The following is a 15,851-nucleotide window of genomic DNA, read 5'->3' as shown; positions in this document are numbered from 1 at the left end:
TAAGGCAGCCTAATTGTGACCAGGAACACCCCATTCTCCATTTTTATATAATAAAATATATGTATTAAATTATAGCCAACAATGCGGAAGCAGGGTTTGCATTTATAAAGGAGAATAGATTGGGAAAGCCTCACGTTTCGCCCCCTTCCTATTTTCACTCTTTTCAGTCCTAACCAAAGGCGGCCCCTCAACTCTCTTCTCCTTTAGCAATATCTTTCCCCTTCACTGTTTCAACTCAAAGAAATGGCGGAGGAGAAGAAGGCTCAATCTGCTGGGGTTTGGCCTACGGTTAAACCTTTTGTCAATGGTGGTGCCTCTGGTATGCTTGCTACCTGTGTCATCCAACCCATCGATATGGTCAAGGTTTTCACTCTTCTTTACCTTCATTTTTTCCTTTCTTATTTCTGGTAGATCAGATCTTCAGCTCTTTTTTATTTTCCTTTCAAAGTTAAATTAGATCTGGGATTTGCTTGGGTTTCTTTCATAATTTTCTGTTGTCTAGCTTGGTTTGTGTCGTTTCGGCTAATGGTCTTTTTATGTTTTGGTTTGGTGTAGGTAAGAATCCAACTGGGTCAAGGATCGGCAGCAACTGTTACCAAGAACATGCTTAGGGAGGAGGGTGTTGGAGCCTTTTACAAGGTTCTTTTCTACTTCATTCAAATTTTGATTTTTTTTTCTTGATCTAACTTTTCAGATGCTGGATCTGTTATCGGCTTCTGAGGCCTGTGATGGATGCTAGATCTTTAATTTTTCACATCGTTTAGCATAGTTCCTTTAAGGATATTCAACGTTTCGAAAATTTCTACATTTGTGTTCAATGGTGTATGTGAAATTATTTATAGGTTTTGAGTTGACAAAACATTGGAATTTAGTGCTGTTTCATTGAATGAGATTGTTTGTTGTTGATTTGTTATTAATTATTGGTTAGTAGTATAAGTGAAGGATGATATTGGCATAAATACATGCTTTCTTGTTACATCGATTATCTGGAGGTTAGACTTTACACAACTTGAAACTGCAGCTCATCTGTGGTTATACATAGGTTTGGTGACTTTGTCTTGAGGAATTTATTTTGATGTTCTAATTTGAATCAAGAGGATATTTCAGTCGTCCATGTGTCTGTCGTCTCACTTGTAAATTTTTGGACAGGGTCTATCAGCAGGACTGCTCAGGCAAGCTACATACACTACTGCTCGATTGGGATCATTCAAGTGAGTGCCTAAAAATGGGATAGAATGTAAAACATTGTTCAACTTTGATTACACGTTTCAAGATACTACCTTTTTTGTTAATGATCAATAGTTTGATTCTGAAGTGTGGACTTTATTTTTGACCTTATTTCCGCTGCCTCTGTATGACGTGGTTTGCTTTTGAACTAAACTTGGATACTCTATGTGGTTCTGGTTCAGCTTTTGATTTGTTTCCATTGTTTCTACAGAATGTTGACAAACAAAGCAATTGAAGCCAATGATGGGAAGCCCTTACCTCTATATCAGAAGGCTTTGTGTGGTCTGACTGCTGGTGCTATTGGAGCCTGTTTTGGCAGCCCGGCTGATTTGGCACTTATTCGTATGCAGGCTGATGCTACTTTGCCTGTTGCTCAGCGCAGAAATTACACCAATGCATTCCATGCACTCTATCGTATTGTTGCGGATGAAGGGGTTTTGGCACTTTGGAAAGGTGCAGGCCCCACCGTAGTCAGAGCCATGGCATTGAACATGGGAATGCTTGCCTCTTATGATCAAAGTGTTGAGTTTTGCAAGGATTCGCTTGGCTTAGGAGAAGCTGCTACAGTGCTAGGTAACAGTCTTTTAACTATTATATTTCTAAATTTGTTATTTGAACAATACTCATTTGTTAGAAGTCATTGCTAATATAAGGAAATATTGTTAAAACATTTTATCGAGTTGGATGACCACATGTAATTGTAGTTTTTTGTTTTTCCTTTTTGAAATTAAGCATTAAGTACTTCCCTTTTTTAATGGCATATGCATAATTGATTGCTCTGGACATAATATTTTACCCTGACAACCGCATAATTTTACTATTCCATTTCATAAGCTTAAAGATTTTCCTTGAAGCAAATTACTTGTTTATGCTTTGTTTCTGCACCTCTTTTTCTAATAATGAATAGAATGGAAAAAATAAAAAAACTGAAAATAAATTAATAACCAATGATATAACAGGAATATTGGCTCTGCTGAAATAAAATGAGAACCATAATTGTAAGACTACATATAAGTAATATATAGCCCATTCCGTTATTGGAGATCCAAATAGGGGTTGGGCATTAGAAATGGTATGCTTCATCAAAGAGATGTTGCTTTGGTGATCTTTGGGTTTGTGCGTCTTATTTAAAGGCTTGGTCTTGATGCCTATGTCCTTTCAGGAACTCTTAATGTTTCAATGATACATTCAGAGATTTGAACAGGAAGATTGGCTCTCGTTGCTTTTATTTGTTTCTTAATTTGAGAACTGGTTTCTACTACCTCATTGCTTTCAGCGGTTGGTTAGGCTCTTGGGCTTACACGCCCCTACCTTTGTTTATAGCTAGAAAGATCAAAGATATAACGGTACAAAATATTTACTCATGGATGGGGCAAGCTCTTCTGTTTTGTTGCATGGGTTCTCTTGGTTATATGACACATCCCAAGTGACAGCTGCTCCTGATTTCAGAAGTGGCATTATTATTAGACTAGATCTCTTTCTACCGTGGTCACTTAGTCTTTGTAAATCAAAATAATTGGTGTATATGCTTTCAGAGTTGATTGGCATTGATTACTAATTCTAAAACTTGTGTGGTTAACTGGCTTTTACATTTCTTTTTATTTAGCAAAGAAATGGCTATGCCCTCTCTTCCCATATTGATTAATGTTCCTTTTCATCGTCTCAGGTGCAAGTACTGTTTCGGGTTTCTTTGCTGCTGCTTGCAGTTTGCCTTTTGATTATGTCAAAACACAAATTCAGAAAATGCAACCTGACGCTTCGGGAAAGTATCCATATAGCGGCTCTTTGGACTGTGCCATGAAAACCCTCAAGGCTGGAGGACCATTCAAATTTTACACCGGGTTCCCTGTATATTGTGTTAGGATTGCTCCGCACGTCATGGTATTTACTTTCCTATGTCCTCCATATGTGGTTTCTGAACCTCAAGTGTGAAGTGAACGAGCTTGTAGTTGTATCTCTAATGACTGGATGTTGTCTTATGCAGATGACTTGGATATTCCTCAACCAGATTCAGAAGGCAGAGAAAAAAATAGGGTTGTAGAGCGTGGTCACTTCTCAGAGACGTGGAGTAATGCTGGACTAATTGATTGCGTCAAATAAAATCCTGGTTTTTGCTGGTTCTGGCTAATCATGCAAATTTTGAAATACATTTCAAGTCAATGTTGTCTTATTTTTCTGATTAAATATTTTAGGGTGAGATAGGAAAACCATTTGCATCCCAGAGTTATGATTTGATTGCTCATAAAACCATTTGCATCCCAGAGTTATGATTTGATTGCTCATACTTCTGATTAAAAATAAATGTGTACCAAACCAAGTTCAAAGCATTAAATCTTTATATTTTTCATCTTCTTGAACAATTCAATTGTTTATTCACAAATGCTTCCTTTTTTGGTTCATTTCTCTCAGTGCTTGATATGTTCCTTTTTTCTTATACTAAAAAACTTTAGATGTTTAATTTATTTTATTTCTTTAAGACTATCCTATATACCCGATTTTATCCGAATCTACTCATCGTGTGTTTACATTATAACATTTAGCCTCTCCATTTTTACACCTTTTTTCAAGCTGGTATTTATGATTTCTTTTTTTTTTTTGTTCCAAGTTGATCCTCAAATTTTCATTCCCTCGAGGGTTTTGGTACTTTTTGTGACAATGTTAAATATAGGACACATGGCACTTTTAGGTTGTGAAATGTGGCACTAAGGATACCATAATCTATTCTTCCTATAAAAATATTTAAAAATTTAAAAGGAATATAAAAATATTTAAAATTCAAGTTAGAAAATTTGAAAATCCGGAAATTTTACATCTTTTTCTAAATAAATTGCAAACAATTCAGATGATGATAGAATTTACAATTAATTTTATGCTTAGAGATGGGTGCATATTATTACACTAATTTTTAAGTTAATAAGAATGCGGAAGATGATTTTGATGAAAGCTTATAGGAAGTTGTTTTGTTTTTAATTATTTGTTAGGTTTTATAAGAAAAATTGGGTTCCCTAATGAGAACACTATTAGCACGGTCATGAATGAAGTTTATAAAATTACAAATTTCCTAAGTTTTGGGGAGGCTTTTGAGGTTTTAGGAGTATCAAAATCACAAATTTATATATAAGTTTATCAACTTTTAATTATGTGTTTAAATATAATTATATTTATATTTACTTATATGTGTTTGAGGATCAAGCCGATAAAATTTGTAAATGTGAATGGTTAAATTTATTAAATTATTTAGAATTAGGATGAAATCAATAGAATGTGTAAATATTGAGGACTACATGTGTTATTATACCAATTAAAAAAGGTCACATCATCACTTCCGTTAACCATTTAACAGAGGGTGACCAAAATAGGAACGATCTAAAACATGAATGACCGAAATAGAAACTTTTATAACTGGATGACCAAAACAGAAACACACTAATAGTTAAATGACTAATTCTATTATTTACCAAAAAATTAACACAAAAGAAGAGGGAATGGTAGTTATGGGCTTTTTGTTTTCTTCCAATCCTTTGTGGATTAACAGAGGGAGGGTAGAAGGAAGTTTTGAGTTGTGCAATCCAGTAAAAGGTAGGACATAATACGTTTCTTTGGGAATGGAATTAAGTAATTAATTAATTAATTAATATTAGTACATTCAAGCAGTGTTTGATACTAAACAGAAGTAGACATTATTGAGAGGCCACACCATCAAACTCACAAATTACAACCAATTTGTCCATTATTTCCCTTCACAACTTATCTCCAATATTTCTCTGTTAATCAAACAGAAAAATCGGATTATTTCCAAGCCTTGAATGACACCACAATTGCATCTCTACTATTAGAGGCTTTAAACCAAACTTGACAATTATTTATTTTACCATCTTCCACTGCCAGCCATTCACCTTTGTGGCGGATCCACCGTTCGAACATTTGCACTCATCATTCCTTCAATGCGATCCTTTGTTATCTCCACAAAATGACCCACTATTTCGTGGAACTGCTTTAATCCTGACAGTGGGAGAATGATGGAAGACCGATCAGAACCTGCAACCTGCAATGTTGAACAATCCTCTTATCAACCAACACTCCATATCTTACACTTTATTAATATACGTGTATATAAAATAAGACAAAGAAATAAAGTTGAATGGAGAGAATACTTCAGATATCCTCAAGAAATGTCCTCTGCTGTTGCTCCCAAGATCAAAGAAGAATCTCTTCTGGTCAGCTCTGATCACCTTTGAAACCCCCATGTTACCAGTTTCATCCTGTGGTGGCAATTCAATTGATCTATCTACATTCAATTCAGAAGTTGAGCTAGGCTGGTTGTGTCCAGATATGAAGCCCGCCCCTACATCATCTGAAAGCCCAACAAGACGTTCTGAAGGTTCAGAACTTTGCTGCTTCGGAAAACCCATTTAGACAAAAGCAGCCAGGTTGAAAATTGAATGAGACTAACTGAAAATATGGTACTGATATATAGCAGCAGAGTAACTGGAAAGGAAGGATCATAGGAATATAGCCCAAAGATACCTGATTCGGCAATAAGAAAAGCCTTGATGCCTCATTGATCTCTGCCAATATGTTCCTGAAGGCTGCCCACCCTTCATCCCTGGTACTTCCTGCTGGTACAATAATGGTACTGCGGTTTCTGCTCACAGATGCTTCAGACACCTTCACAGATAATTTCATTAGAGAAACCTTTTTTTTTTTCAAAAGATGAACTCTTACTTTTGACTTTTCCGATCCTCCAAACAATACAAGTTAATGCAAAGAATAAAAAACAAGATATGATACTTACTTGCAGGGAGAGATGGCGATGGGGTGCGGTGGGGCGCTTTTTTGCCCGTCCCAACTCCAACCAGATAATACCCCCAACATAACCCGACCCCGACCCAATCCGAAATTAAATATTAATATACGTACCCCAAACCCGACCTGAAAAATCAAAGCTATACCTGATTCTGACCCGACCTGATATACCAAAATTTTTAATTTTTATCAAAATAGAATAATATTTTTAATGATATTATTAATTGTTCTCTAGGTATAATTATGCTAGAGCAAATATTAATATAAATTTTATTATATATTTTAAACTAATCTTATACATACAAAGGTATTTTAATAATTATTCTAGGACTAAGCGGGCTTTTCCTAAACCTGACCCAACTAATTGAAGAATTAGACCCAACCTAAACCCGGCCCGATAGTCGAAACTTATCACGTCCAAGTTTTCTTGCCATCCCTATTAGCAAGGAAAAGAGTCTAAAAAGCCTTTAGTAAAAAATAAATAAATTGAGCACCAAGAGAAAAAGTGCACCCAATTGAACCTTCAATGACAAAAAACAATTGAGCGCTCTGTCGACTGATTTGACAGTTAGTAAATATTGACACAACTGATGGAAGCAACTAGAAATTGGCATGTTGCCTGCCACGCGGATAAGTATGCCACAGCAGCATACATTAAAAAAATTCTGATCTCAACTTGGATGACTTTTACCTACTCAATCAAGACATTTACTTCAATATAGTCCTAATTAACTCTAGTTTTCCACCATTGGCATTCCCTACATGCTAACCAAATAAAAAGTTACAAGAGTAACAAGAGTTTCCCAGGACAAACTATAAGTACATATTTGACATTTTCATCTAATTTCTCCCATTTATTTTGTGAACTCCATCTTCAAAGATAAGGGACTAAAGAGAATATGCGTTTTTGCTTAAAGCCATACTCAACTTTGTCTAGTCCTCTCATAGAAGGTTCTCACAAATAGGCATCACATAATCTCAAGAACAAAATACAAATTGCAAGGCATTAAATCAACATGTTGCAATGTTAATAGTAGATCATTCCCCACATGTAATTTGGAGAAGTAACGTCTTAAATTTTTTGGACACCAACAAACTTACATATGCAAGCATAATCATTGGATTGGTTACACTAAAACTTTTACCATGTGAAAGTAGATTTTTTACTTTTAATTGTTTCTATGGCATTGTTTGTCAAGTGGGTGCCAAAGGGGATGCTAATTCTTTAGGATTTTTCTAGAATAGTTTTTAGCATATAATAAGCACATACTATTGTTACCATTTTCATGCAATATTAATAATGTTGGTTTTTCTTATTTCCTTGAGAGCCAAAACAAGTACCTTTCTATTTTCTCAAGTTGTTTAGTCATGTAGTAGCCACTTTACTTCCATTCTGCAAAAGTTGCTATTAAAGCTTGTAGAAAGAGATACCAGTTGGTTGGTTGATAATAAACTTCACGTCCACTAGAAGATGACTTGTAAAATGAATTGCATTCTACAAACTTGACAACTTGGTAGAATAACTACCAAAGTATAAAGCTCAAACAAGGTACAAACGAATTCATCTTTGACAAGACTCAGAGATCGTCAGCTACAAATATTTCCACCAAAAGCATAATGTTTAGAGAAGAGAAGAGGATTATTCCTTATTGAAAAACAATTGTTGATTTTTGTCATCTAGCTCAAGGTAGGAGAATAGAAAACCTGATTTAAGCTCTAATTAAGATGGCCAAGGAGCAAAAGGGGATAAGAAAAGCTGCGGTTGGGAAGAAATTCAACAAACTAAAAGAAAAAACTTGTGTAATTTTCCCCATATTCATTGCTACAAATCCGTCGGTCAAAAAGTTCTCCATTTTATGAAGACGACGTGGCAATCCCTTCGATTCAATGGATTTCTCTTCCATGGCTACCCATCTCCATTTTGTTTGACATTTGGGTCCTTTGTAAACTAGTTAGGTCTTTTATGAATCTATAATAATTTTTTTGGAACTATTTTGAAATGTATGCTCTCGAGATTGGGATCAAGTCACCAAATGAGTAACACAAAAATCATATTCAAAGAATGGGTCTTTGCCCTTATTTTCATTTCTATTTTTGCCTACAGTTGCATGCATAACTTTAAAATACTAGAACTTTCAACTTGTTTTGTTCATGAATAATTACCTCTCAAATAGGTTTCTAATTTAGGAAATAAGATGCAAAACCCTAATTAAATATTCTAGCAAGGAAAACAAAAATGACAGAAAAGAATCCTAATGGTCAAATTCTGTTATTAGTCCCTGTACTCTATGTAAGTTGTGGATTTAGTTTTTGTACTTTAATTTGATAAACTTTAGTCCATGTACTTTTCGAATTGGTCAATCTTAGTCTCTGTACTTTTCGAATTTTAAAAGTTTAATCCTAATCAAACGGTAATAGTTAAATTTGTTTGGTTTAATTCTTCTGTTAGTCCTATACTATACGTAAAGTTGTAGATTTAGTTTATATTCTCCAACTAGATTATTCTTGATTACTATATTTTTTAATTTTGAAATTTCAATCTTGATGTAAAAAAGTCATTAAATCCATTAACTGTTTTTTTGTGTGTCTGTGAATAATATGTGAAACTAGTAGCAGACATGACATTACACATGCGATAATATATTTGTCGCATCAAACTTTAAAAATAACAAAACTTAAGCTATTGTTTGGTCAAGACTGAAATTGTAAAATTTGAAAAGTACAATGATTAAAAATGATCAAATTAAAGTATATGGACTAAATCTACAACTTACACATAATATAGGGACTAATGACAAAATTTAACCAATCCTAATTATTAGGAAGTTTTATTGAAACTAATGAGGAAATTCCAGGAAATAAAATCAAAATCAAATCACCTTAACGTTACTCCAATCATGGAGAGAAAGCTTGCCCTTAAGCTTGAAGACACAGTTCCATTATATCCTTTGTTGCCTCCATTAGTTCACTATCTTCTATTCCCAACCACAAGAGCTCTTTTACATTAATGGCTCAACTCATATTGCTCATCGCAATTATAAAGGACCTTTGCAAGTCGTTCAAACATCTCTCCTCTTGTCAGCTTCTTAGCGAAGGTAGAAGGGGCACTGCAAGATGCGGTTGTAGCCTAAGTTTGTATGTCTAAATCATCTTAGTCATTGTTTGTGTAATTTTGGAAGTCTAGAAAAAAGTAGGTTCCTTTTGTGGATCCATTTCTACCTGCAATTTGTTTTCAAATAGCCTTGCTAGACTTATCTCTTGAACCAAATTGGCAGGCAGTATAATCCCACATCAAGTCTGATAGGTCAATTAGGCATGCAATGAACAGGTTCGGCTGTTAATTGATTCGCACGAATGATGAGCACACCAAGAGTGCTAGAATCGCCATTGGTATTCCTCAACCAAACATGTCTACTTCAAATTGATGAGTTCTCCTAACAAGTTGCCACTCATGGGTGGCCAAAACAAAGCAAACAATATCCATTGAAGATCACCCATGTCATATTTTGATCTTCCTGTTCCAACAGATAGAACCACAATTGCGCCTCTCCTAAGATGATGAAGGCAACCAACATAACCTTATCCTATGAAGTAGTATTCTAGTTGGCAAAGGATTTTTCACATCTATGGAGCCAAACAAGAGGGTCATTTGATCCATCATATGTAGGAAGTCAAGTTTGGTGTATTTAGGCATTATTTCCCCACCCATCCTGCCATTTTGGATTGTCATATATCTATCACTGCTCCTACAGTTGAAAAGAATGCCCAAGTATGCAATCTAGTCGCTGGTGTAGTTTGAAATGCCTTGGTCAAAAGTTTCAGCCCCCTTCCCATGTAAGAAGGTATGAAGCAAGGCCTCAGTCTGTTCTAGGTTTGCATCAACTCGTGCCTTTGATGCAGCCACCTGCGCTTGTACCAAGCTTGAGCCTTGTAGAGCAAGTTTCGAATTTCCTCATCAAAGGTTTTCTCGTTCATGGTGTCTAACTTTGATGCCAAAATTATTATGTCCCAAGTGCCAATTCGAGTCGCCGAAAGAGCACCAAAAAAAATCAAATTAAAAGAAATGGTCTTTTCCCTTCTTTGGATTCCTATTTTTGCCTATGATTGTGGACCTCTAACGTAGTTGACTACTTTTAATTTTTTTGAAACTTTCAACTTGTTTTATTCATGAATAATTTAACTCCTAAAAAGAGATCTACAATTTAGAAAATAAGATGCAAAAATGTAATTTCATATCTAATAAAGAAAACAAAAATGACAATAAAGTATCCTAATTTATTAGGAAATTTTATTTAAACTAAGGAAATTCTTGGAAATAAAGTCATAATCAAATCAGAATCAAATCCCCTAACATGAAATCTTAGCCTATGATTGGATTGGACTTAGGGAGAGGAAAGGAAAGAAAAGTCTGGGAAAATATTATCCTTTCCTTTGTTTGGATAGAATTTTTAAGTTAGGCGAGAGAAAGTAAGGGAAGTCAAGTATCCTTTGCCTTCCCTTAAAAAGCTAAACTTTTCATTTACCCCAATTTGGGGGGAAAGCGAAGGAAAGGAAAGGAAAACAAAATTTTAAGATGTAAAAATATCCTTTTTGTTCTTTATTTCTTTTATAAATTGTTTTATTAAAAGATTATAATTGTAAAAATTCATTATAATTAATCATTTTCTTTCCTTTCCACTGTTTATCCAAACAAAAATTGTTAAAATTACTTAACTTTCTTTCCGCTCACTAATTTTAACTATCCAAACAAGATGATAGGTAATTATTTACTTTCTTTAGCTTTCCACTTCTTTCCTTTCTTTTCCTTTACTACTTCTAATCCAAACATGGTGTCAGGGTAAAACAAAGGGATTTGCACCTGGAGTGGCTTCAGGGCATTTGAATGCACCTCTTCATCCTTTCATTTTCAAGTCTGCAAATCAAGGGAGCTTTGGGTTATCCAAGTCTATGGTTTTACCAATAATATGTTGGGCCTTTTTACTAGTTTCCTTTCTCAAAAACTAAATCTAGCACATACTTTTTTCGCTTAAAAACAACTAAAGCTTGTGGTTGATTTTTTTTAGAAGTTTTGCTATGATACTAGCGCTTAAGAAACAATCTCTCTAGAAAAAGACAATCATCAAATAACAACCCATGACATGGGAATTAATATTTTCGAAAGATTAACAAGGGAAAAATAATCCCTAGTTGGATAAGTGATGCATGCCTAGGAGGGAAATTTTAATTCATTTAAATTTGTTTTATAAAGTAGAAACATGTGTCAACTTGCAACGAATTTTTGGATGGGATCCAGCATATATGGGTTGTTTTATCAACATAGAATCATAGCCCTTCTTAGATTTCCAACACATCTTGAAACAAATCAAACCAACTTCAGAGCTCAAGGTATTTTTGTTTTACTGAAGTATGCATGAGCAAATTTTTTTACACAAGTTCAATTATAGTATTATGAGTTTTCAAGTTTTAGATCAGCTTTAGGCTAACTTTGGAATTGAATTTATGATATTTTATGAGAAAATTTATTTATTCTAATTATTATGTGCCAAATATGCAACTTTATTAATGGTACAATCGTAACTTGCTTTCTTAAATTAGGATTAGTTTAGCTTAAAAAATTTTATGACTAAGCTTAAAGGCAAAGCAAGGGTTGTTTCCTTATTTTTCATGTAACTTAAGTCTATGTATGGGATACTATGCTTTGTAATTTACTCTTTGAGAGTTTTTACAAGATTTGATTCTTGTTCTTTCTTTAAAAGTGGCAGCAACTCAATCTTCAAGATAGTGGTGTTTACTTCTTCACACTCCAACTTATTTTTCAAGTAACTTAAGTCTATACATGGGATACTATGCTTTGTAATTTACTCTGAGAGTTTTTACAAGATTCAATTCTTGTTCTTTCTTTGAAAATGGCAACAACTCAATTTCAAGATTGTGGTGTTTACTTGTTCACACTCCAATTAGCAAGAGTTCTCAACCTTAGAGTGTTGGTTAGAGTCCAAAGAATGCTTTGTTAAATTCAATTGAATTCAAAATGGCATAGGAACATCAAAATTCATCATCCATCCACAAAATTGGTTCCATCAATCCATCTTTCTTTAATTTTCGATTCTCTAGGAAGTTCACATTATGGTTCATGAGATAATCAATCTGAAGAGATTGACAGAAAGTTATAGTTTATCCTTTCATATAGCAATCTGGAAACAACTTTCCTTTTGAGGTATCTTACACATAGTAAGATGAAATGTAGAGCATCAATGTTTTTCCACTCTTATTAAGTTGTTTTAAAGTGATGCCTTACTAACTCTATTTAAGTCAAGAAGGTTAAAGGTAAATTTGACTGTAATGACCAACTCAATTCAACTAAAAAGTCTATTTGAGCAATCCAAAGAGGTCAACAACAACAAACTAAAAGTGGCTCAAAACAAACTAACACAAATCCATAACCAATTGCATCTATGGCCTAACGTGGTAAAAGTTGAACCAGAACAAAGATCTATTCAAAACCCAAGAAAACCAAGAGAGAATTGACTTGAAGGAAACTTCCTGAACTTTATCAACCTAAAGCCTAAAAAGAAATAGAATCGAAAATAAAAAATGCCTTAATACAAACCTAACTGAACCCATCCAGTTACAACCTTTAATTAAGAAACTAGCCAAGTTTTGGAAGGAATAAACCCTAGAAGAGAAATCTCAAATTTAAGCAATAAGCAACAATCAACAAGTTGATTAAAGATGCAAGGTTCAAGTAAGAAACAATGGTTTTTAATTATGACATTTTTTTCTTCTTTTTCTTTTTCTCACATCAAGCAGCCACAATACGCAAAGGAAGTAAAAACCAAAGCCAAAGAGACAGAAACTAGATATTTGAAGCTTCAACACAGCATTGTCATACCCTGAAGTAAAGCTATTAATGGTAACAAGAATGGGTGGAAGAACCAAGCACCAAAGATCCCTTCATAGATGAGAACATTTAATTGGAGAAACTAATACCATTTCTATGGGAGGAAAATCCTCAGTTCCAACATACATTTTACTTGAAGGAGCGGAAAAGAAGCTGATCCAAGGTTCAAACAGCCATATTTACAATGAAGGAAATATAGACCAAAATCATGGTGCTTGAAAATGGATATTAGGAGCTTCAAGGAAGCCTTTTTGTTGCTAGGAAATAAAAGCATCAATTGATGTTAGATGGCTGACAGAATCAAACTTGACATTTCGAACAAGGAATATTGAATTGGAGGAATCCATATCATTCTAATAAAGGAACCATTTTGAGCTGCAACAAACCTTCAGATTGAGGCTATGAAAAAGAAGCTTCATTAGCAAGAAACAGGGTAACTCTCATGCAAAAAGCAATTAGGAATTTCAATGTCTGGAGGAGTATTAAAATTAATTCATCTCAGGTAAAAGGGTTTTCCACTATAGGATTTATTAATGAATCCATATGCTCTTGGGTCGAGTTCAAACACCAAAAAAAGTTTCTAGTCTTCTCCCAACTACTATCAATGTGCATTTTGACTGTTGGGTGGCAATCCTATAAAACCTGCTTTAAGCAAGTAGTTCTAATTAAGTCAAATTTCCTAATTCAGGGTTTGTCATTCTCCAGGACCAGTTATTCCAAAGAGTTCTTCTTCCTCTATCCCCTTCTCCAGCTAAAAGGAACCAGGGAATTGAATTTATGGAAGGACTCAAATGCTCTTCTTCGATTAAAAGAAAAAACCATAAATCAGCATCAACTGTCCAGGATGAAAGACAACAGATAGTATTCACCACCCTAAATTATCAGAAGGTTAGGGTTCTTGTAGCCGTAATGGTTAACGTTTACAGTTTCTGGTAGGAGACGAATACGAAAGGGTCTAGCATTCGAAGTGATATAAAGCACGTAATGGTTAACGTTTACAGTTTCTGGTTGGAGACGAATACGAAACGTTTACAGTTAAGAATATGATTCTCCAGCACAATCCAATTGAAGAAGAGATCCGATCCCCAAAACCATTTCTACTAAAAGCACGACATCATATACAGGAAACAGAAGATTGCAGCAAACATTTAGCCAATATATCATTCCATAGGAAAAATATCAACATCAAAAGAGAAAACAACAAGTGGAATTTGAGTCGAGCAAAGAAAAAGAGCAATGGAAAGTGGTTCAGTGAAGGTAAAAGCTTACCTTCAAGAAACGACCCCTCCGGTTCTCGCCAATGTCAAAGTAAAAGACTTTAGTGTCAAGCTGCAATTCCTTGCTGAAGAGGTCGTGGTCGTCGGAGTTGACGTAGTAATTGAAAAGATCGAGGAACCAGGAGATGCCGGAAGAAGGGACGATGATGGTTGACCTGGTAGCCGATGTCTTTTCCGAGATTTTAAGATAACGCCCGCGTGGGTTCTCCTTGAGATCGAAGTAGAACAGCTTGTGTTCTACCTGAAGTGTTTTGCAAACCAGCTCCACATCGTTTCCTCCTCTTTCTCCGCCGCCGCCTCCTCCTCTGTCTGCTCCGCCGCCGCCGCCGCCGCCAGAGTTCCCTTCCATATCCCTTTCTTTCTTTTAGAGTTTTTACCAAAAGAAGAAGAGAAAATTATAAGTCTATGATGAGTAGGCTCCAACGTGGGTGGGACTTTCTTGGCGAATGCTGCTACCATAAAACTAGCAAACCAGAAAACTAAAGGCCTAAGCCTGCCATATATTATTATTTTTATTTATTTAAATCATTCCCAAATTGATTTAATGAAATTACGAAATAAATAATATATATATATATACGGATTTGAACCCACATCATTCATAAAACTTTAAAATTTTCAAATTTTACTTTGATATGTTATATACATTTTTTATTTTAATATGTAAAATTTATTATCTACATACGTTGTATATATTAATAATATATGGTATGCACATGCATACGAGTGTGATAAGTTTTTAGTTATTATTTAAGCCGCTGACAAGTTGGTGTTAAAAGTCAAATAGGCACCGACCTGATTAGAGAAAATACAAAAATTTATATGTCATGTCATGAGATTTAAAACTCGTGTTATTTACTTTAATAAAGCATTAACTTTACTATTGAATAAAGTTTTGTTTTAATATAATATTTTATATTTTAACTATATTATACATGTTTTATTACCTCCATCAATCGTATATATTGATAATATTATTGATTAAGTTGGTATGACAAGTCAACTCGACACTAATTTAAGACTAATAGCAACACCATGATAAATAATTGCGTATATTTAATATGCTTAATATGATGTATATACTTGTTTAAATTTTATTATACCCCAATTTATTTTTTTAATATTATACATATTTATTATGTTATTATTAATTAGTTTTAAATTATATATTTCATTAATTATTATTATTATTATTATTAAAACACAAAACTACTTAACTTTCAAACTAGTGCCAAAGTTTTTATTCAAAAATTTTATTTAATATAAATTGAAATGAAAATGATAATTCAAATAATAAAGTAAAATATATATAGAAATAATTTAAGGGTTAAATTATGAGTTAAGTTAAATAGTTATCTCGAAACTTATTCAAGTTAAATTACCAATACATGTTATTAAATGAATGAATTAAATATAATGAATTATAATATTTTTTCAAATAAATAATTAAAACCCCATTCAACGAAAAAAATTAACTTAAATAATTTTAGCTCTCTATTTAATTTTTCATCTTTTTAGTTCTTAAACTTCGGCTTTTTGTCAAATCACGCCAAAATAGATAGAAATTTTAATTTTTTAATTTTTAATCATCTACTTTAGGGTGATTTGACAAAAATAAATAAATAAATTGAGGGCTAAAA

At 33.8% G+C, this 15,851-nt stretch overlaps 2 protein-coding genes across 3 annotated transcripts; one reads left to right on the top strand and one right to left on the bottom strand.

The window, feature by feature from the left end:
• On the top strand, nucleotides 1-3,587 carry LOC105789084 (mitochondrial dicarboxylate/tricarboxylate transporter DTC). Its single transcript, XM_012616314.2, has 6 exons — nucleotides 1-363; nucleotides 556-639; nucleotides 1,150-1,211; nucleotides 1,439-1,800; nucleotides 2,894-3,108; nucleotides 3,212-3,587. Exons 1-6 carry the CDS (start codon nucleotides 244-246, stop codon nucleotides 3,266-3,268), a joined length of 900 nt encoding a protein of 299 aa, XP_012471768.1. The 5' UTR covers nucleotides 1-243; the 3' UTR covers nucleotides 3,269-3,587.
• A 1,234-nt stretch (nucleotides 3,588-4,821) lies between these two features.
• Nucleotides 4,822-14,693, bottom strand: LOC105789083 (transcription factor Pur-alpha 1). 2 transcript variants are annotated; one of them, XM_012616312.2, is made up of 4 exons: nucleotides 14,204-14,693; nucleotides 5,755-5,895; nucleotides 5,382-5,624; nucleotides 4,822-5,272 (listed from the first exon to the last, which is right to left on the bottom strand). In XM_012616312.2, exons 1-4 carry the CDS (start codon nucleotides 14,558-14,560, stop codon nucleotides 5,120-5,122), a joined length of 894 nt encoding a protein of 297 aa, XP_012471766.1. In that variant the 5' UTR covers nucleotides 14,561-14,693; the 3' UTR covers nucleotides 4,822-5,119. The 2 variants fall into 2 exon arrangements, with proteins under 2 accessions (XP_012471766.1, XP_012471767.1); XM_012616313.2 differs by having other exon boundaries at nucleotides 5,382-5,621; nucleotides 14,204-14,690.
• Between the last annotated feature and the right edge of the window lie 1,158 nt (nucleotides 14,694-15,851).

The sequence above is a fragment of the Gossypium raimondii genome, chromosome 2 (genome assembly GCF_025698545.1).
Source record: "Gossypium raimondii isolate GPD5lz chromosome 2, ASM2569854v1, whole genome shotgun sequence".
In the NCBI taxonomy this organism is placed as follows: domain Eukaryota; kingdom Viridiplantae; phylum Streptophyta; class Magnoliopsida; order Malvales; family Malvaceae; genus Gossypium; species Gossypium raimondii.
Note: the sequence above shows the minus strand (reverse complement) of the source record. Positions and strands in the feature narration are given on the sequence as shown.

Excerpts from the sequence above, each read along its gene's own strand:
- LOC105789084 (XM_012616314.2), top strand. The coding sequence starts at position 244 with ATGGCGGAGGAGAAGAAGGCTCAATCTGCTGGGGTTTGGCCTACGGTT. Across the intron at positions 1,212-1,438 it reads GCTCGATTGGGATCATTCAA|AATGTTGACAAACAAAGCAA; the intron begins GTGAGTGCCTAA and ends TTGTTTCTACAG. Across the intron at positions 1,801-2,893 it reads AGAAGCTGCTACAGTGCTAG|GTGCAAGTACTGTTTCGGGT; the intron begins GTAACAGTCTTT and ends TCATCGTCTCAG.
- LOC105789083 (XM_012616312.2), bottom strand. The coding sequence starts at position 14,560 with ATGGAAGGGAACTCTGGCGGCGGCGGCGGCGGCGGAGCAGACAGAGGA. Across the intron at positions 5,896-14,203 it reads GGAGGGGTCGTTTCTTGAAG|GTGTCTGAAGCATCTGTGAG; the intron begins GTAAGCTTTTAC and ends TTATCTGTGAAG. Across the intron at positions 5,625-5,754 it reads TTTTCTTATTGCCGAATCAG|CAGCAAAGTTCTGAACCTTC; the intron begins GTATCTTTGGGC and ends GGTTTTCCGAAG.